Here is a 22793-nt window from a genome sequence, read left to right as displayed (position 1 = left end):
AACACCAAATCTTTTAAGCCTTACTAGAAACAGAATACTGATTCACAATACACAATATCTGGCAACTAGAGGTACAGCATTGTTGAAACTAGTCAAGCAGCTAGTACCTATAGGCGCCCCAAATGCATCAGGTGGTAATGGATCAAATTCCATTCCAAGAATTGGCCCATCTTCCCGCAACGGCTCCCCAAGCTGTGCTTCCACACATGCAATGGCTCTAAGCTCCATAACTGACTGTGGTGAAGACTCATAGTACCTTCTCATCATTGGGGCATCATCCAAACCCACCTTCCTTGGCTCCATAAATGGGCTAGAGCCTGAGCCTGAGCCTGAGCCTGAGCCTGAACCGGACCCATAATCACTTCCAGGCTCAGGCCCCACTGCCTGCATCTCCTCAATAGGAGACTCTGTCAATGGCACCAGCTTTCGTTTTTTCGCAGGAGTATCCTTCATCTCCTTGGTCTCTTTCGGCTCCTTTGTCTCCTTTGTCTCCTTTTTGTCCTTTAACCTCCTGTGACAAAACCACATCTGCAATTGCCTATCAGAGAGGCCTAACTTCTGGGATAATTCTGCTCGCATCTTCTCAGATGGATATGTCTCCACTGAAAAAAAAAAATCAACAAACTGAACCAAAACTATTCCAACATACAATCATCTGAATGACATAAAGCATCAACACAAAAAAAAAAAAAAAAAAAAAAAAAAAAAAAAAAAAACCAAAGACTAAAAACTCAACACCAAATACAACAACATATGCATAAAAAGACATAGGAAATCACACAAATTAAACACGTAATACAAAATTGAACATAGACGAATTCTAAATCTGCATAAAGATATATAACAAGTAGAAATCGAGAAAGAAGTGTACAGACAAGCATAAGCCTTCTCAAGAGATTCGAGTTGAAACGGAGTCTTCATCTGTCGTTTAGGCTTACTCTGTCCTTCATTAGAATTACCGATGTTGCTGTTGTTGCTGTTATAATTGTTGCCTTTGTTCTGAATCTCTTCTTCAGAATTGCTCTCCATTGAAGCGATCGCGATCTCAGAATCCACAAATCGAAAGAATTAGGGTTTCCAAAACACACAAAACAAACAAAAGACAGAGAGAGAAAGAGAGGAAAAAACTAATCCGTAAATTTCTAATACGTTTTCCTTTCTTCTTTCTTTATTTCTTCTCTCTAAGAACTAAATACCGTCGTGGTAGTCAAGAAAGATAAAGGCGGAGGAAATTAACATCATACTATCTTTTCTTTTCCTTTCTTTTGTTCCAAAAACTATAAATGAATAAAGAAGATGAGAAGAGATTTGAATGAAGAAACAACCATAACAATTATTATTCCAATTACAATAAAAATAATAATACACAACAAAAAAAAAAAAAAGAAAATATGAAAAAGAAAAAATCAACAGCAACAACAAAAAACAAACAGTGTTCTAAATTGCTCACTCTAAATTGCTTTTCCATTATTATTATTTACTCTCTTTATTATTTTTATTTATTTATTTATTTATTTTTCTTTTCTTTTGTGATATACATAATTGGTTCATGTGGGAAATAACACCAAATTAATTTTTCCTTTTAGTTTCTTCAACAACATGTTTTTAGAATTTAGATTGCTATTTTACTTTTGTATCATGTGGTTTTTTTTTTAAGTCTGTCAAATTCAATTTAAAAAAAAAAAAAATATATATATATATATATATATATAATAGTTGAAGGTTGCTTTAGTGGGGAATATTGAACATTGGCTGGGTTCTTGTTGTTGTTTATAGAACATAGTTTCCCTTTCAAGGACTCGAGCCTATGGGATCTTCAGGTGCGACGATCAAGGGAGGATTTCCGGTTTGTGTTTGTGGACGGCCCGTTATCTCTTTTGGGCTTACTAGGCCTTACGAGGACAATAAAAATTGCAGAATACAAGTACGATCGTCGTAAGAGTGAGTGGAAACGTAATTATGGTCAAATTGCAATTACTTGCAACAATAATATCAAATGGAAACGTAATTATGGTCAAAATTATACGTATAATTTTGAATACTCTGTTGTTTTTTTAAAAGATATATTACACATATGATGATTTAAGTTTACTGAAATTTGTTCATTTTTCCAGAAAGAAAAAATGAAGAGTTCATAAAGGGTAGGGTATCTTATATTATATCTCATAAATTCATCCCACCTTATTCATTATTTGAAGTTAAATGAGTTGAGGCTATCTTACATCTCATAAGCTCACCCATCTTACTCATTATTCGAATTGCATCTTCTTATGGATATTTCAAGTCATAAAATAGCTTCTTTTTTTTTTTTTTCTTGATATGACAAAATAATAAGTTTTAAATTGGTGTCTATATGAATAAAAATGCAAACTGATGTAATCCATAATGAGTAAATTAGTCTGAAACACAATCGAACTCTGAAACGAAATTAGTCTCGTAATAGTGTTTACCCAGTGCCTATGGGCATTCATTTTACTGCTATATTTTTGCCAGAAAAGAGAAGACTCATGACTTGATGACTTGATTTAATTGTGTCATCTTATTCGGTGATCAGATCGTGGCAATCTACCATTCACATACTTTATTGTCACTTACTCTGTTAAATTCATTCTAAAGCTTCTGCTCATATAATCTTGTTCTGAGAAACAGAGCAAGTAATATACATTATTCTAAGTAAACATGAATTGAAGAAATTTGATGAGAAAAACAAAAAGAAACTTCACAATGACAATAAGCTACGCCATTCGTCATTTTTATCTTTGGAACAATAGAAGAACACTTTACATGCACAAGTTTCCTTCCACATTGACGCTTCTTTCCTTCTCATGCTGCTTTCCTTTGCTGTAAAGAAATCAAAGTAAGATATACCACTTTTAAATGCAGAGATAAAGATTAAAGAATCAATTCTTTATAGCCTCAAATACTGATGGGGGATCTTTAGACTTCAGAGAAGATACTAACTCGTTTCTCTTCTTCAATCTTAGCCTTGAGGAAGGAGTAGATTGCAACTCCAGCAATTGCTATGCATGTTCCGATACCAGTTTGTGTTGAAATCTTGTTACCTGTAGAGGAATATTATTATGATTCTATAATACGAGAAAAATTTTAAATAATAAGCAGAAATATAATGGATAAAAGAAAAAAAAAAAAAAAACTGCAGTAGAAGAGTTCTATTATTACCAAAAACCACGATTGAGAATCCAATCACAAAGACACGTTTCAGGACATTGCCAACTGCATGTGTAAGAGGTGCAACCCTCTCCAAAGTGTTGGTGGCCAACTGAAAAAGTTAATAAACAAAAACTTATTTATAATTCTTTCAAGACAAATTAATATTCTGAACGATAAAGTGGGTAAGAGGATGAATAAACTACAAGTAGTTGATCTTCTTCACTAAAACAAGTGGGTAAAAGAAGGCATTATTCATAAATTAAATAGAACATTCTTACCTGGTTGTAGAGGTGATAAAACATGCCTACCCAAAAGAGATCTGATATGAACTTGGTCAGACCCACTTTAGCAATTGCATCAGCAAAACCGTACTTCATTAGTTGAGGTCCCTCCAACTGCAAAGTAAACATGACTCGAGGATGAGCAAACATGGAGACAAATTAAAAGACACAGCAGTTCATGCTTTGAATTTAGTATGCAAATACAAAACATCAGGTGCATCAAGGTTTTCTTTTAACTCACAATAATGGCAGGTGGAATGCAAGCAAAGAGAGCAATGATGGAAATGTAAGCGTAGACGTTTGTGCTGTCCATATCAGTCTGCAGGAGCAATTAAAAAGGGCCAATTAATGCAAAGAGAAATATTTCTCAGATCAGTTAGAAATGGGTAGGAAAGGAAACAAGAACATAACAGAAAATCACCATAGCTTTCTTTGAATAGATACTCCTGTAAGTGAAGGAGATGTTGGAAATCATAGCACTAATGAAGCCCGTCCAATTGAATGAGAGCTCAGTCAGTGATGCCATGGACACACCTGAATTTGTTTCATAACTTAATGTCAGATACAGTGAGCTGCAGTACTTTATCAGCAGAAGTAAACAAAGACAATTAACATTTATTTACGTGATTAAAATTCACAGCAGTATAAAAAGATTTGCAGACATGGTCATGAACATGAAGAGCTTACCAATAACAACAGGAGCAAGTGAAAGCCAGAGACCAATGGGGATTGACTGTCCTAGAATAAATTGAGAAGCAGCAGCATTGAAGAAGGGTTCAAGCGCTGAAATGAAACAAAACCATATGCATTACATGTGCTGGCAAAACAATTTTGACAACAGAGTTAATAGTCCCCAGAATTTGCATAATAAAATCGCTCCCCTATATCACCTTTTATTGTGTGGGTGAATGAGACAGCAACTGCTGCAAATGAGACATTACTGGTCACATGACCGAGTGCATGACACAGTGCAACAGGTATCAACAGCTTCAAGAGGTTTGAGTCAATGGGCTACACACAAAAGCACGAGTCAGTTAATATTGCACAAGGACCTAAGTAATAGGCATCTTAATAACAATTATTATAATATAGCATATTTATAGACAAACTACCACATATTTTGTAGAAGGTTAAAGAAAAATTACCCCCTTTCGAGTTCTTATAGTCCTGGATGGAGGGAGATATCATCTAGTGTAGTTTGTTTTATACTCACTCCATCCCATTATGTTTGTTTGTTATTTATGTTTGTTTGTTATTCATTTTGTTTGTTTGTTATTCATTTTTTGGATGTCCTAAAATATTTGCAAGTTTTTTAAATTTATATATTTGAACAATTAATTTTTTCATAATAACCTTTATGATTGTTTATTAAATGAATGACTTTTATTGATATTTCAGTTAGTTAAAGGTGAAAAATGGCAAAATAATTTTTGTTGAATAAATTTTTAATATGTGTGTTTTGTCAATCCATGCAAACAAAATGGGAGGGAGGAAGTATCAAAGAAAATCAATTCCAATATGCAGTTTGTATCAAAGGGAAAATAGTAACTTTCTCTTCTTCATTTACTACACAACTTTATCAATTTTCAGTTTCAGTTTCGTTGCAACTAAAAATTGATGATAAGGAATTCCTAAGCAAAATGAAGATCAAAAGGTCCTGCAGAACTGGAGATTCTAAAGCATTCAATCCAAACTTATTAAAGAAACGTAACTAAATACTTAAAAAACCAAATCACAAAAGTCAAACCACCAAAGAGTCAATGTGACCACAGGATCTACAGAATCATAGCATGCAAAGGGCACGTAAGAGAGATCTGGTTAAGACACGATTATATATGATAAAATACATTAAATAATAGTAAAAAGAAAGTTATGGACCTAAAAGAAAAGAAGGTTTGACTTACAGCACGCTTCGGAAGACCAACGGCCCAGCTCACCAAGCAGTACACCACTCCAACGAACAAATGAATCACTGAAACAAAGCTGCACATCCCAGCAGACTCTAGTCAAAATCAAGCAAACTTACGCACTAGAAAATCACTACATTTAACTATAGCACAAAATATAAGCTGCCACTTACTATGGATAAGGAAAGTAATTGTAGATCTTCTTGTTTAATATGTTAAATATCACGTTCAAGAAGTACCTAAGGAGGAAAATGAAGTCCAACAATTTCGAATTACATTATAGTAAAAAGAAAACTAAAACAGAGCGGAGGTTTGGAGAGAGTTAGTTACCACATGAAGAAGAAAAATCCGGTGACAAGTGCCGGATTTTTGTCAAAAAAACCCACCGGAGCAATCTTCGAGTCCCTGCAAAAGTATCGAGTCAAAAAAATACGAACAACAAGTCAGAATCCGACAGGGATCGAGTTGACCGAGTCAGAACGGAGGAAACGGACCTCACCCGGAGGAATCGCTTCCCTCGGCTGGAGATGAAGCAGCGGCCAAGCTCGGACGAAGGATCTCACGTTTTCCTGCTGGAGAGCTCTCCAGGAGCAGAGATGGCCTGAGCTGCCTTCCCCATATGAGGTTCCCGCCTTCACCGACAGCCCCGATCGGTCTCATTGAGACAGAGCTGGAAACATTGCTCTCCCGCAAAGGCCTCCGCAGCTGAGGCAAGGAGGGGATGGAGGTGGTAGCTCGTGATAGAACTCGCGACTCCATAGGTATAGTGAGAGAGAGAGAGGAGGAAATGTGCTATAGATTGCTGGAGTGAGGTCTTATGCTGGAGAGCGAACCGTTTTTTGCGGTCTCGTATCACAAGTCGAGCGGTTAATCAAGTTCTGTCTCTATTCAATTCAGTTGCTATCTCCTGCATCGCAGACCACGGTAATGAATTTCATCAACCTTCGCGATTGCCAACAGGGAATCACGAACAAGTATCAACGGTGACGATGAGAATGTGAGAATAATTTTAGGGGAATTTTTGAGAAAAATAAAATGTTTTTAGGATAATATTGTGGGCGAGGATTATTTTTGGTTATGGAGTGTGAAGGGGAAGGTGGCTGATGGCGTGGGGCCCTCTTATCTTTGGTGAGAGGCTTGTGAAGGGGAGGCATGTGTTGTCCAATCCTAAGCCTCTGGTTTTCCAATCCTCTTATCGTTTCCATTTGCTTTTCCTTGTGACGACCTGTTAGTTATTACTCAGTAATGTTGCTGTTAGAAACAGTAGTTGGCTCCTGGCTATGATTTTTTTTCTTTTCTTTTTATTTATTATTTGAGGTGATTCCTGGTTAGGATTTAGTTGGCCACTGAAGCCAAAGAAGATATTATGGGTTCACGATATCAAAGAGTGTTTTGCTATAAGTTGCATAAAATACCATATGAATAAACATTAAAAAAATATAGCAAGTAAAGTATAATGTTTAGTGTCGTGTTTTTGTTGGTCTTCTCAAGTCTTGTAGAAAATATAAAAAGTGAACGATCTCGATTTTGAATCTATTCCACCATAAAAATATTATTGTTATATAGCTTACGGTACTATTTTGGTTTATCCAATCTCCAATGTATCTAAAATATTTCAAGAAGCACCAGACTTTTATGTTAATTTTCCTAAATGGACTGCCAAAACAGAACACTTAGAACCACAAAACTTCATGTCCGTGAGTCCATCCGCGAGGAGGCAGCGACCCGCCTAAGAGAGGAGATGTGGAAAATGCAGACACGACAATACTATTACAATAATTTCAGGAATATCTAAATTTGATGAGGTTTTAGTCCTGACACATGTACATGTGAACATTGACAACTCTTTCATGTTGTTCCTCATTTTCTTCATCAGTCACAAACAACAACCTAATCTCGGGGGGCCCTAGAATAAACATAAAGCCTTGCTCATAAGCTAAAACATAGCCACTCAAAGTGAAATACTGAGGTGTCTTGATTCTCTTCCAGGAACCAATCACTGAAGCCAAGAACCATAGACCAGTGTTTCACATTGCATTATGAGTGTTACAGACAAAGTCACAAAAACATAAACTTAACCACAGTGTTTTAGGTTGAGCAATCCTAGGAATATTGGCATTGGCAGCTACAAATCAAATGTGATTAATTGCAATTCATGTCATATGTGTGTCTTTGGCATTTTCTATTTGAACTATAGTTGAGAAAAATATTTTATTTGATATCTTTAAAGTATTCTTGAAAACTATAACACCAACTCACATTCATTATTAACCTATTTGCCATTGGTATTGGTTCACTCAGGAGTCAGGACCAACAATTCTTTGAAATATTATCATGCTTGATATAGTCCACTTAAAAAGATAAGTTTAGTCAATGTTTTTGATGTGGCTAAAACTTGTTCAGCCCATGTATCAGGCCCAAGCTACATCGAAGGCTCTAACTGAAGCCCACCGTTTGAGAGACAGACCTAATGTAAGGGTTTTGCTTGACCTTCATTAATGGGCCTTAGCCCAAAAGGGGGATGTGTGCAAGTTGAGAAGACACCCTGGAGGACCCACCGCCCACCTGAGTGAATGCTGGCTACCCACATTCAGATTCTCATTGGTAGCGACGCTACAATTGTCTCATAACCTGATGGAACATTTGATCTCACTTAACTTCCACTTCCACTCCCCACGAGCGGTTGAATAAACCAGCAATTACAGTTCCCTCTTCAAAACTCATCTTTTTTTTGGAGACATTGCTGTGGTGATTTTCACTTTCCCATAAGATGATGCTGCTTGTTTTCCATATTTTTCGATTGCCCTCTACCTGTTTGATAAAAGTCTTAGAAGAAGATGAACTCTTTCTTGACCTCGAATTGAATCTGTATCAACTCTAATCTAGTATCCAATGGAGTGCTCTCCTTTATTGCTTTAGTTTTTATTAATTATCACAAAGTTTACGACTGAAAAGATTGCAACTTTTTGGTGCCAGTATGAGATATTGTTGGGAAAGGCAAAAGGCAGTAATGGGCACGAAACCTTTGTTTAAATGGTCAAAACAAATCAGGCCTGCTCAAGTCGAGCAGCTGATACGCGCAGAAAAGGACGTAAAAAAAGCATTACTCATATTTGACTCTGCCACAGCAGAATATGGTAATGGTTTTAGGCATGATCATAACACATTCCGTGTCATGATTTCTAAGTTGCTGTCTTCTAACCAATTTAGACCAGCAGAGGAGATGCTTAGTAGAATGAAAGAGGAAAAATGTAGTATCCCCGAAGATGTATTCCTTTCTTTTTGTAGAGCCTATGGTAGAGTTCACAGGCCATTAGATGCTATCAGGGTTTTCCATAAAATGAATGACTTTGAATGCAAACCCACCCAGAAGTCTTATATCACTGTATTTGCTATTCTAGTTGAAGAGAACCAGTTAAAGGTTGCAATGAGGTTTTATCGGTATATGAAGGAAATGGGTATTTCACCTACTGTTGTATCTCTTAATATACTGATCAAAGCCCTTTGTAAGAATAGTGGAACCATTGATGCTGCTTTTAGGATATTTCGCGAAATGCCTAATCACGGGTGTAATCCAGATTCATATACATTTGGCACATTGATCAATGGTTTGTGTCGATCGGGGAAGACCAATGAAGCGAAGGAGTTATTTAAAGAGATGAAACTAAAAGGTTGTTTGCCATCTGTTGTTACATACACTTCTTTGATACATGGTTTGTGTCAGTCTAAGAATATAGATGAAGCTATGGGATTGCTTGAAGATATGACGACTGAAGGCATTCAGCCAAATGTGTTTACGTATAGTTCTTTAATGGATGGTCTTTGCAAAAATGGGCGTTCTTCACAAGCATTGAAGCTGCTGGTGATGATGGTTGGTAAACTGCATAAGCCTAATATGATAACTTATAGTACATTAATTAATGGTCTCTGTAAAGAAGGGAAACTTCCTGAAGCTGTGGAGATGCTTGACCGGATGAAACTTCAGGGCATAAAACCAGATGCAGGGCTATATGGGAAGATCATAAGTGGATTTTGTGAAATTCGCAAGTTTCAGATAGCTGCAAACTTCCTTGATGAGATGCTAATTCTGGGTATTTCTCTGAACAGATTAACATGGAGCCTTCATGTTAGGATTAATAATATAGTTGTTCAAGGACTTTGTACTGATAATGATAGAAATCGAGCCTTTCAGTTGTATTTAAGTATGCGAACTCGAGGCATATCAGTTGAAGCCGAGACATTTGATTCTCTGGTAAAATGTTTCTGCAATAACGGAGACCTGAACAAAACTTCTCGCATTGTTGACGAGATGGTTCTGGATGGATGTGTTCCTGACAGGGAAACATGGAATGTTGTGCTGTGTGGACTCTGGGATCGCAGAAAGGTGCGTGAAGCTTCTGAGTTGTTAGCAATTGAGCTTATGAATGAATTGGTGTAGCATGCCTTTAACTTGCATAATACCACGCATGCTTTTATTTGAAAGCACAGCGTTCTGTTTCTACACGCTCAACATTATACAATTTATTACAATAGAATGGAATATGACGTCGAATAAAAAGAATCAACTCGTATTCTTTGTCCCTTTTCAGTCTGATGCAAGAAATAAAAACAAAAACAAAGAAATAACAACAAAAACAGAAGGATTGGATGGATATGGAGCTAGTATATGTATAGGACAATTTCAACAGTTATCAAATAGCAGAGAGAGGGAATCCAATTCCATGGCGCTGTGTAGGAAAAACAACAAACAACATACTGCAAATCACACCGATCCCCACTGGCAATGCCGTTAGAACCTCCAGAGCTTCGGTTGAAGGTTTGGGATAGAAGCAAGCCACCACATTCTGATCAAATAACGCCACAGCTCCGAAAACAAGTATCGACATAAGTGCGTGAATGAAATCGATAAACCTCAACCGATACTTATCAGCAAGTTCAGGTGAAAGAGTAGCCGACCCATCAATAATCCATAACCCACGAAATGTAGCAAAACCATAACAGACATTTCCGTTCTTGTCTCTAAAGCTATCAGTGAAGCTAGACAAGAAACAAGACAAGCCGCAGAGAGTCACTACTGCTGCAGTCATGAATCTGCTAACTGAATCGCAGTTGCCTTGGTTCGAGAAGACGGGCGACAACAAGTTGAAAGCAAGAACTGTTCCTGTTGGTAAAAGATTAGCCAAATGAGCTGTGCTTTTAAATGTCTCACTAATAGCTTTCTGAATCAGAGATTTCCCTTCTGGGTTAGGAATTGGCAAATCTTGCAGCAGAGGAACCTTTTGCTCATTAGACTTGTTTCCATTTTCTACAACCTTAATCTCCATTACTCTCTATTTGCAATGACTCTTTAATCTTTAGTTTTGTGTTAGCATAGACATGAATTGTGTGTTTATAAGTAAAGAGATTGGAATTTTGAGTGGAAGTAAAGGGAGGGAATTGAATAGCAATGTCTTGCAAGAAACAGAAACCAAATGGCTTTTTAAGCCTTCTACCAGATTTTAAGAAGTAAAAGTTATCCGTTTTGATTCTATTTTCCGTTAGTTAGTTACAAGTAGTTCGTTAAACTAGGCCATATTCATCAAGCTGACGATGAATTGTCAGGCAGGTTTACGTCTGATGATATATATATATATGTTGGCTTTTGTTTGAATCAAGAATTGGGTTTTCATACACAACGGGAAGGATAAAAGGTACCCTTAAGACATGAAATCACGCTACTTTATTTAAAAGCAAAGCCATATACCTTGCACGCATTAACTTCACACATATAAGCATTTAGCTCGAGTATTTCATGATCAACACCAGATTTTCCTGCTAAATACAGCTTATTGATCCAGGCTGTCTTAATTTATTTTGATTAGACACATAAATTATTATGATCCAATTTTTATTTTCTCTATAATTTCTTTTCAAAACAACACTCGAGAGTTCTTTGTCTGTTGATAAATACAGTTTAATGGGTCAGTCATATTGGTCCATTTCACATTTGGGCCTAAACTTCTTCATGCTGATAATAACAAAAGAGCCCAAGTCCAATGAAGTGATTTAGGGCTCAACAGGCCCATTAATGTCTATAATCTCCCTCTCGCTGTCTTCAATTTTTTTATTGGGTTGAAACTGATTAGACGACCAATTACTGTTTGTTACGTACATGATTTATTTTGTTGTATTAGGTAGACGAGATAAATCTACCTTGAACACCACAAATAGACCACTAAATTATTCTCAATTTGCCATTTTTTTTTGTGTGTGGTAAAATGTGGGATGGTGTTATAGATAATGATCTTATAATTAATTTTTGTCGCGGAAGAATTAGTCAATACACATCCTGTGTATGTACTGTTCACATTTCACATCTTAATGGGGGCCAAGTTGATTGATGACCTATTAAATGTTAATTAATAGGATCGGAAATAGAAAACCGATACGGGCATGAAAAAGATCAACACCAGAGATTGTCACCGTCTCAATTTTTAATATAATCAGCACTAATCTCTAAGTCCTGTGTTTAGTGACACAAGTGCTGAGATCAGAAAACTCTTTCTTTATTTAACTTAGTTAATATTTGAAATTAAATTAAACATTATCCAATATGAACTAATTCTTGAAATTAAAATTGAATCTATAGATACATTAATAATAATAATAATAATAATAATAATAATAAAGAAAAAGTTGATATGGATTGTATCCAGCTTCTATGCATTTTGTTGCCTTTCTCTTTTTTCGTATAAGTTCACATTGTTCATAATAATATTGTTGTTTACATTTGTCTTTAAAAAGATTCCTATTCCTTTTTCTTGGTTTTTTAAATTTAGATTAGCAAGAAGAGCTCTTAAAAGGGCCATGAAATTGCAGAATCTGGTCCAAATGGTTAGGTATATGTCTTCAATTAGTGATATATATATATATATATATATATAGATGGAGTTATCAGGACAAGATTTTTTCTAACCGGCCCATTAGGCAATCATTAAAAAGTATTTTCAATTTTTCTATTTTAATTTGATAATTTTATTATACCAATCATCATGTAAATTCATCTTGTAAAATATATTAATTATTGGATTTGCAAAATTGCATTGCTAAATCTCTTTTTTGAAAATTTAATTATGACAGCCAACCTTAGTTATTACTTGTAATAATGGACTATTAAAGATTACACAAATCCTCCCACCATAAAAAATGGACCCTAGTAATTAAACTTTATCTCCTTTAACCCTCTATAAATCATATAATGCATACATGATGCTCCTTTCCCTTCATCCCATTCGTTTTTTTTCAGTATAATCAAGAAGTTTAATCCTTTTGAACCTTGAAGCGTAAGATTTTTTACCCTTCTAACAAATTGCGTTCTCTGTAAATCAAATTTGTAATCTAACTCTTATATTTGGTAAATAAAAAAAAAAAATAGAAAATATGCTGATGTGATAATGAGGTGTGTCAATTGCAATGAGACAAACTTTTTACACACACAAACTCTAGTGCGCTACTTCATAATATGCACAGTTTCAGATATCCACAAACTGTGCTTCAAAACCCTGTTTTTTCTTTCTTCTTTATTTTCACCTCCACTAATAATGAACAGCCTGAAACTTGTATTCAATCTCTTCCTTGAGTCAATTGATTTGTTACCTGACCAAAGGCTCTCATTTTTTTTTTTTCTCTTTTTGAAAATATTCTTGTTATGCAAGCATCAATTATGACATACCCATTACCACACTCTTACAAAACCCATTTTAACCTTCTCACAAATTTTTTCAATTGTAATATTTAGCAAATACTTCCAAACCTAAAATGTCAGTGGACTTACACTGGAACAGTAACATATTTATATCCAAAATTTTAGGCTTAATGCATAAATTTGATCATATACTTTTGACGATTACTTGTAATCTTTTAAATTTTATGGAGAACATATTATAACACTGCACTTTAACATTTTAATAATAACTATATTTTTTTTTCAAGATGAAATGTAAAAATATAAAGTCATTATTAAATAAATCTCTGTAAAAATATTTTATTTTAACTAAAAATATAATTATTAATGAAATGTGAAAATACAGAATAATAATTAAAATTTTGCAAAATTCATGAGGCTAGAAGGATAATATGCTAACATCTATACATTTTGCCCGAAGGTTTAGGCATTATAGCTATATAAACGTAAAAGAGTCCTATCCCTGAATAATGGCGGGCTATATTTCTGCATTCTGTGTTTTCTTTATGGTGCATTTTCCCAGAGTTTTATGTTTAGAAGTGAGCAATGGACATTGGATACCTTCCTTACCCAGATGGAAATTTATATATACCTGTGGACAAGTAAGAGTTACTACAAGCTAGACTGGTAGTGGTAGCTGCATGCATAAGTAGAGTCACGGGTTATGGGTGCCAAAAAATCCCTACTTCCAAATTCCAATCCTATTATATCATGACAAGAAGTTACATCATAGCAGTACCTACTACAATTAGGGTTTCTATCTCGACCGCCATACCTTAACACTAATTATTTGGTCATTAATTGATTGAAAGCAACGTAGTAGTAATAAATTTTGACACCCTTTTCTCTCTCTTATTTGCATTCTTGACCATATTATAATACTTTTCAAGAAACTGCCAAAACCTCGAGCTTTATTATTGCTAATAGCTGAGCCGTGGAAGCATTGAATAGAGATAATGACCCAGTTCTAGAAAGTGGAATTTTTTAGCTTTTTTTCTTAATTTTTGCAAATAGAAAAAGAAAAGAAGAGAAAATAGAAAGTGGGTTGTGTTTTGTTTGTAAGTTTGACAAGTAACAAGTGCAGTCAGTAGCAAAGTGAGTCACGCCGATACCACCATTTGTCCACCTTGAATGATTCTGTCCAGACATGTGTGGTAGCCTAGCCAGTAATGCGGTTGCAACAACAAACAAGCAACTTAACTTATCAATATCCATTTCATGCCTACCAATCATCCATCAATCACTTGTTTGTCCCTAGTCTTGGCTGAGCAAAACTTTTACTTGTTATATATATTTATTCATATCATTTTTTTTTTTTAAAGATAATCTCTCAAACGAGAGCCGTAAAAATTTTTTATACTTTTAATAAAATATATTATTTCAAAATTTAACTTGTGTTTTTATTCATAAAAATTAAGATCGCTTATCACTTTCTATCAGCATTGTTTTTGGTACTTATTCGTATTAATTTATTGCAGGAGAAAATTTGAAGCTTCCCTGTCTAGTTTGATTCTCCACATCCTTAACCAAGCCACGTGATTAACATGTGTAGATGGCCTTGTAATCCAATTATTAGCATTTCATAATTAATTGCCCATAAATTTTAGTACACAATTATTTAAAATAAGTTGCCTCAAGATTCAATTACTTGATATCACTCTCTTCATTATATGATTGCAGCAATATTTAAGGTATTGCATATCATAATAATCTCATCTAAAGACTTGATCTCTTAATGATTGCTAGAACTAATAATAATACGATTTTGGTTAATTAGGTGTTAATTAATTTTATTAATTAACAATTACCCTTCCCTTCTTTTTTTTTTTTCTCTTCTTCACTTGGCAAGCAAAAATTCTTCTTTTGTCGGTGACAAAGCCATGGCCTTTTCACATTTCAATCTAGAAGCACTTTGATTAAAGGATCACACTTTAGCATGTTGGCTGGCCATTAATTTATCTTCATTTACAAAATAAAAAAAAAAAACCAAACTTTATATAAAACAAGATCAACATGATCTTCTATATATTTTTAAGGTAATGTGCCCTAAATGCAAAAGAAAATTCAAAGAGCAAAAGGGATTTTTCTGATCTTTTTCCAAGTATTAGCTACCACCACTAATGATTCACAAGTAGGAATTAAAGTGAGTATTTGTAACAAAAGAAGAGAAAGCCATACACAAAGAAGGAAGAGAAACTTTCCTAGAAAAATTGCAAAAGACCCATCTTTTCTTTTCTTTTTTAACTCGAAAAAGGAGTGTGAAAAGTGGGAGATAGTGGGTATGAATTTTGAACTTTGAAGCATAAGAGGACAATTATGATTGTGGTCTGGAACAGACTAAAATGGGTTGGAGCCTCCACTTTCTATTACTATTCTTTTGAATCTTTTATAATAACCTTATTATATTACAAATCAAAACTATATAAATTTTCCTCGAAGTTTGCAATAGTGTTCATGTTTTGGTCCCACAAATCTTGGCTATGGGTTCCACAAAAATTGCTCCCAATCTTAAATAGATGGTGGGCTAGTGCCTACTGCTAGTACATATATATATATAGTCTTATGAAATTATTATTTATTGTTTATTTATATAAACATGGTAATAGTGACTAGAAGATGCTAAGTTGAGTCTTTAGAGGTTGGACCACTAGCTTTAATCTTTTAGACCCATATAGTTTGAAGCTGAAGTTATCATTGACTTAGAAGTCGCTGGTTTTTTTTTTTTTTTTTTTTTTTTTTGGAATTTCAGTTATTTAAACATCTTTCTACTTATCATTTCTTTAACTAATTTCTGATTTTGTTTTTAATTTGCTAATGTATTTCTATCTAAATTATTACTGTTCAAGGTCCTGAATTTAGTTGCCAAGACTAAGGTCTTAGGATTTAAAAATTCCTAATTTAATTTATGCGAAAAAGTGCAAAATTACATAAGGAAACATGTATTATTACCGATGAGTATTGAAATGAGTAGTTCACCGCTCATCTCCTTTAAGTAAAGTAGAGAATTCGATCCTTATAGATGGAATGCATAACCATTAGGAGCGCTTCATCATTCAATGAATCAATCCGACGGAAGTAAAATTTAGTCCTAGCTTAAAGATGGAGATGTTTTGTCTAACATGCGTGCATTTAATATTCTCTTTAAAAAAAAAATTCAAAAAATTTTTAAGTTTTGAATACAATAATATACTATTCGATTTGATTAACCTCTAGACCCTGGCATGACAATTTTGGCATCTTGAATTAATTAGTTAATCAAATTATTTAATTATTGATACTGTACTGCTAACTTCGTTTTCAAATTTTTTTACCTGATACTATTTATAACACAGAGAAGAAGGACCTCTTCGTAACATTTCTAATAAAGTTTGGAACTTTTTCTAATAAATTCAAAGTATATGTATTATTGAATATATAATATCTTAAAATTTTGCTTCACTGAAAGTTTAATTTGTGCATGACATAAATTAATTAGCCCTAATCAGATAGTGTATATCTTGGAATCTATAAATATCATCTCTTTAAAAAAATGCATTAGCTAATTTTTGAGGACAAGATATTGTTTTAAGTTAAGATTCTTGTAATGTTTAGAAGTATATACTATAAGCAATCATTGTAAGAATAATAACAAAGGTTGACATCTAACTGCTTTTTATTTCCTTTTCCTTTTTTTACCTAAAATCAATTGCTTCACAAAAAGGTTTCAAATAAGGGTTACTTAGGAATTTCTCACCAACCCTTTATTATTATTGTTTTTTTTTAAAAAAATAATTATTTCTTTTGCTGACATTTTTTTTAATTTCAACGAAGTTGATGAAAATTTTAATCAATCATAGATTTTGGTTTTCCCCTCTGTAGCATAAATCATAACGTGTCCTTTTATTACCCACACTCACTCATATGCAGACACATTTGATTGGCTTCATGCTAGTGAGAGTAAAAATCAAAAAAGAGAAAATCATGCAAAAACATTATCATCACTCTGTAATCCACAAAATTTTCAAAGCTGCCTTTTTCTTTCTTTAGCTCAGCCATATGCACCGGTTTGAAGCAAAACCAGCCATTGAATCAAAAATCAAACCGGTCTATTTGGATTCGATTTGATCATTTATTTGAAAGAGATTTAATTTATTCGGTTTGAATCAAAATTCGGACTTAAAAATCGAAATAACAAGGCAAAAGCTGACCGAATCTTTCCAGTATTTTTGTAAGAATCTTTGATGCGCGTGACGAGCCCATCATCTTCATTACGCCCGCCTAACTTCTGTAAGATTATTGACTCCGTTAGGTTGGTTAGTTTTAAGTTTAACTGCGAAGTTAAGGAATTAAATTATAGCTGTTAGATACCATGATTAAAGTATGATGGATTGTGGTTGAGGAGTTACTGCTTGAATAGGACCCCTGCATTGACTGAAGATGGATCCAACGGTGAAGAGTGTTTTAGATTAATAAATGAACCATGGAAACAACAACCCGTATGGTGAGATTGATTGCTGCTGATAAAATCCATAAATGCAAAACCACCAACATAATTTAATGATTTTAAGCTAAAAATGGTGAAACCGATAGATGGCAATTGCTAGCTTCCACGTGGTGTCTGATTAAATTTGACGTAAATTAAGACAAACATCTCTTGTACTTATGGCACTATAAAAATAAATTTGAAGTGAATGTAAGAATTAAATATATTAAAATGTATATAAATTAGATGTGATGTGATTGATATTTTTATATGTTTATTTTAATAATATTATTTTGTATAATTTGAAATGTTATTTCAAAATAAAAAAAAAAAAAAAAAAAATCTAAATAACTCGGGATAGACAAAGCTGCCGAGTTGGAAAAGAATTTGGCTGAATCACAAATTCCAGGAAAGTGGACTAAAAGTCGCAAAGCTATATTATGGTGGGGTTTGGCTTATCTTCAAAGGAATCTCAATGTTTTATGACTTGTCACTGGTTACTGTCAGCAGAGAGCAGAAGAAGAACCCTCTTGTTGCATTTCTTTTCAATTTACATCAATCCATCTTTCTATATTAAACTTTAAATTATAATTTTGGCAGCTTCCTTAAATGACGACAGCTTAAGACTCTCTCAAAAAGCCAACAATTAATCTCTTGTGCACTTCAGAAAAATCAACATTATTTTCTAAAACTTAATTATTTTTTTTAAAAGCTCTCCTATTTTTATAAATTTTACTTGAAAATGTAAAAAAAAAAAAAGAGTGTAGCTCAAATAAATTTAAGTAGAGAGTTAATTTATCATTTGTTAATCCTGAATTATTTAAGTTAATTAAATTAATAACCCTTATCCATAAGGGAATTATTGATTTTTCCAATAATTCGCTACTATTCCGTGAATCCCATAATAGCTGTCATGCTCATTTAAAATAAATAGTAATAAATGGACATCATTTAAAATAAAAATATCAATATTATTATATTATATTATTAAATTTTCAGATATTTTACTCTCTCGTTTCAATTTATTAAGCAATCACTTACCCAATGTAATATATTTATCGTGAAGCTAACTATTCTGCTGATTTTTTTTAAAAATAATTTCATAGGTGAATACTCGCCATATCAATCTTTTTTCGAATATTCTTAATTTGTTTATTCTTTGAGCTATGCTCTCATTTTTTTTCTAAAAAAAAATTATATAATTAAATTTTTAATGCTTAAATTGCTAATGATAATATAAAAATTTGAAAAGAATATATACATGTATATATACAATAGAGAATAAAGAGGGTAAGTTGCAGTAATTGCACTCTGGCTGGTTTTATAAATATGCATAACCATAACGACTTTAACTACCATAAATTCCATGCAACCAAAGGAGCAACTCTATATAACTCAGTTCACCAAACTCTGCAATTCAAATTTTAAACCTAGTTCTCTCAAATTTCAATGCTGCCAATAAATAGATTGGATCTTAAAATTCTGAGTTGGTGGGTCTTATAAGACATCCCAACTACAAATCTGATTTGCATATTAAAATCCTTACCAGCAACAGAAAATGCAATCGTCTAATCCTTGAATTAATTCAATCAACAGAAGCTCAATAAAATTCAAAACTTTTCTTTTTCGGGGTAGCCGAAAAAGAAATTGTAAGGGAGATTAATAGACATGAGCCATGGAGAAAAGGCAACAACTTGAAAAGTGACTGCACAAGAATTGATATGATAAAATAATTGAATGAAGGCATACGCAAACTCCCTTAGTCATGTTGTCAAGTTGCAAGCGTGTGGCTGCAAAAATAGACCCACCTCTTTCATCTCTCATAGTCACGTCTGTTTTTTTTTACATATTCGATAAAATCAATTATTTTTTATTTTTATCTGTTTTAGTATCTAAATAGTAATTTTATGGTACGTAACATTGAGATAAAGTTCAAAGGAAACTAAAGGCAATCTATAGGGTAATTAAGCTACCCACTAACATCACATAGAAGCCATTAAAACAGGTCGACCGGAGGTTGTGAACGAGGTGGGACAGTGAGGCCTAAAGAGAAGAGCATGTTGGGAGAAAATATAAAAAAGTGGATAGTTAGTGGAGGGGTTTGGAACTTGGCAATCCAATCTCAGTTTATAGTATATTGTCCTAAAAAAGGAAAAATTTGGAACAATGAGAAAGGTTTTTCATAAGAATTTGCAGATATTGATCACTGCTTTCTTTTGACCTCTCCAGTTACTATATCTTCTCTCATTCGTCTCCTTCCTCTTTATTTTTCTGATTCTAACTGTTGATTATGCAATTCTGGGTACTTGCTGTCCCCTTTTTGGAACTCAATTTCATTCTCGGTTTTTCCAATCTGACCATTTGATGGATTTTTCACTGACCACCCATCTCTTCTTTCGGTTTAACTTTATTTTGATTTATTTTTTATTCTAAATAAATTTGTAAAATAAAACTACTTTCATTTAATTAGAGTTTATACAGTTAAAAAAAACTAAATTAAATTGTTTAAATTAATTTAATCTGATTTGACTTAATTGTTTGTTTTGAACAGTACATGCCCCTATAGGCTACGACGATCATAGTGCAAATATGTCAAGTTCAAGGTTTAGAAATTTGAAATTCCCTCCATCCCATACAATGTGTTATTGTTAAAGAAACTGTAATAAGAGCAAATTTGCGCACGTTCCAATAAACCAGGGCGATTAAAAATTTAAAACCAAATTATGGGTTTTTATTGAAAAAAAAAAAAAAAGAATTGGGAACTGTATTATTGTGAATAAGGTGCAGAGTTCACCAGATTCTTTGTCAAGAGAAGTCAGAGAATCCTGGACGTTGATCTAATGACTTGGTTAAAAGATATAGCAATCAAAACTATTTTGGCGTCACATATAGTCTAGTCCGCGACATGACCAGTAGCAATACTGATTCTTAATTTGCCGCGTGTAATGCTTTCAGAAATCTGCACCAGGTTCTACCATAGCCTATGATGTACCGGGGACATGAAGCCTAGCGGAGATAAGTTAAATACCTTCGATTTGGTTCAATGATCTATTTTCACCGCGGATATATTAAGAAATATAATTTAAATATATATAGTAAGTAAATTAATTTTTTAAATTAAATTACTCTCAAATTATAAATTATAAGTATATGCTAAAACACGCAATTTGGGAACAAAAACATGACATCAATTTTCTAAGCTAATTCTGGTGTTTGGTTAATCAATAATAACCCCTAAACAAGGAAGGACCAAATTTCCACACTGTCTTCTCGTTTGGTAGACCAACTTAATTACCTCTAATCTACAAGTATTATTTACTAATTACTTGTAACATTGCTAAACATTTTGTAAAATTTCTAAGCACGTCTCTACATGTTCATGATACTATGATAGTGTCTGAAGTAGTAAACGGGACAAAAGCAAGAGACAATAATAATTAGTTTCCAAGTCTAATATTCGAAAATGACGTCGTTTCGCTCTTGACCGCCATTGACCATTTACCTTTCTCTTGCAATGTCGGATGTGCAGTCCTCAGTCCGGACCACACAACATTCAGCAGGTTATTTTTGACCGTGTTTGACAATGAAACACAAAACACTATTCACTGACCTTAGTAATTAATTAATCCCAAACAAGTGATAATTGTAGTAATTTTATACATGGGAATTGTAATTAGTAATTGGTTATCATTGCTGATTCATGGCTGGAAATCAAATATCAAGTTCTAATTTAGTATTTACTTGTTTAAAATGATTTTCATTTTGCATTTAATTTCTAATTTAGTTCCATTTTCCGACCAAATTAACGCACCGGACCTTTATCTTGCGGTTGCGTGAGAAAAAGCTTTGAAGAACAGGCTAACGAGTAGGAGCTGTCTTTGAATCCGTACACATGTCCAAAGTACAATTTATTCCATCCGTCTAGTTCTATCCTTTTTTAGTCCCATCCGCCATGTGATATATGATAATACTTGCATGTTTTTAAACATAATCTCGTTTTTATTTTGTTTTTCCTTTTTTAATTGGTTCCCGGAAGTAATGAAAATAGAAAATAAGAATTGTAATTGAATTAATTGAATTACAGAACTTGATGCCGTGGTGCTCTTTAGGCGAGAGACGTTTTAAATATATAATAAATGCTAATCTTTGAGGGAAGCATTAAAGAAAAAAGAACCCTAATCTCTTTTTCTCTTTTTATTAAATAGAAGTTTTAATTTTGAATTAAGATTCATTAAATTCTATTTTAAATCATATTTGCGAAAATAAAATGTTTTCAAAATGTTAAACAAAGGCAAGAGGAATTTAGACTTAAAATAACTCTTAATTCGATAATAGGGTAAATAAGAAATATCTACCGATTAAGTTTAGTACGAAGGTATCGGGTTTCAAAATTTTTTTTCTTTTGATATAATTTGAAGGTATAATTCTTTTGAGATTAGATTTTATCTTTAAATTAAATTTATATTCTCACTCGTACGAAAGTTGATGTCTGCCCAATCAATACCATGTTTATTAGTTTGAGTTCAAAATGAAGACCACAAAGCTGAGTCAAACCAACTAAACTAACATTTTGAGTTGTTTCAAATAGATTATGAATACAATATACATTTTCACGTATTTAAGCACAAATTGCATTAAAAAGAAAAGAAAAATACACAGACAAAAAATGATTTAGATGGATCATACAAAGTATGATACAATTAGGCACGAGTTGTCTTGCAAGAAGGCAAAAAAAAAAAAAAAAAAAAAAGTGATACTTTGTATGAAAGAAGAAAGAATGATTGATAATCAGTTGTTCATTCATGTAAATAAAGAAGAAGAACCACATATGGAGCCCACGATCAAATGGTTCATTTTCCTTTCAAATTCAACTCTCTTATATTACTCCCCATAACTCTCACCCTCCTCAAGCTTTCTTCAATCTTTCCCTTCTCTTTCTCTCAACCCAACATTCACGAACGAACTAACCAATAACAGCTATGTCTCTGTTCTTCCTTTCTCTGTTTTTACTCCTCTTTCCCGTTCCTTCCCTTTCTCTTAACCAAGAAGGACTTTACCTCCACCAAGTTAAGCTCTCTCTTTCTGACCCTGACTCCGCACTTTCTTCCTGGTCCGACCGCGACGACAACCCTTGTTCTTGGTCCGGCGTCGGCTGTGATTCCGTTACTCGCTCCGTCACTTCCATTGACCTATCTAATGCCAATATAGGTGGTCGTTTCCCTTCCCTCCTCTGCCGTCTGCAAAATCTC

General features: G+C 33.6%; 4 protein-coding genes across 4 annotated transcripts; 1 reads left to right on the top strand and 3 right to left on the bottom strand.

Moving 5' to 3' along the window:
* Positions 1-8: 8 nt before the first annotated feature.
* Positions 9-1710, bottom strand: LOC149492319 (homeobox-DDT domain protein RLT1-like). Its single transcript, XM_089716457.1, has 2 exons — positions 876-1710; positions 9-602 (listed from the first exon to the last, which is right to left on the bottom strand). The coding sequence occupies exons 1-2, from the start codon at positions 1027-1029 to the stop codon at positions 43-45; spliced, it is 714 nt and encodes a 237-aa protein (XP_089572583.1). The 5' UTR covers positions 1030-1710; the 3' UTR covers positions 9-42.
* Positions 1711-2520: 810 nt separating this feature from the next.
* On the bottom strand, positions 2521-6342 carry APE2 (Glucose-6-phosphate/phosphate translocator-like protein). The gene is made up of 12 exons (XM_012236280.4): positions 5859-6342; positions 5690-5764; positions 5533-5598; positions 5357-5435; positions 4343-4463; positions 4140-4235; positions 3874-3986; positions 3694-3771; positions 3450-3566; positions 3181-3280; positions 2962-3062; positions 2521-2841 (listed from the first exon to the last, which is right to left on the bottom strand). Exons 1-12 carry the CDS (start codon positions 6116-6118, stop codon positions 2824-2826), a joined length of 1224 nt encoding a protein of 407 aa, XP_012091670.1. The 5' UTR covers positions 6119-6342; the 3' UTR covers positions 2521-2823.
* Positions 6343-7718: 1376 nt separating this feature from the next.
* LOC105649592 (Pentatricopeptide repeat (PPR) superfamily protein) lies at positions 7719-10889 on the top strand. The gene has a single exon (XM_012236284.4). It carries the CDS (start codon positions 8337-8339, stop codon positions 9795-9797), a length of 1461 nt encoding a protein of 486 aa, XP_012091674.1. The 5' UTR covers positions 7719-8336; the 3' UTR covers positions 9798-10889.
* On the bottom strand, positions 9902-10683 carry LOC105649591 (transmembrane protein, putative (DUF679)). The gene has a single exon (XM_012236283.4). It carries the CDS (start codon positions 10681-10683, stop codon positions 10051-10053), a length of 633 nt encoding a protein of 210 aa, XP_012091673.1. The 3' UTR covers positions 9902-10050.
* Positions 10890-22793: the final 11904 nt, after the last annotated feature.

This window comes from Jatropha curcas, chromosome 11 (genome assembly GCF_041381405.1).
Source record: "Jatropha curcas cultivar XTBG-Jc1 chromosome 11, XTBG_Jcur_1.0, whole genome shotgun sequence".
In the NCBI taxonomy this organism is placed as follows: Eukaryota; Viridiplantae; Streptophyta; class Magnoliopsida; order Malpighiales; family Euphorbiaceae; genus Jatropha; species Jatropha curcas.
This window is presented reverse-complemented; position numbering and strand designations above follow the sequence as displayed.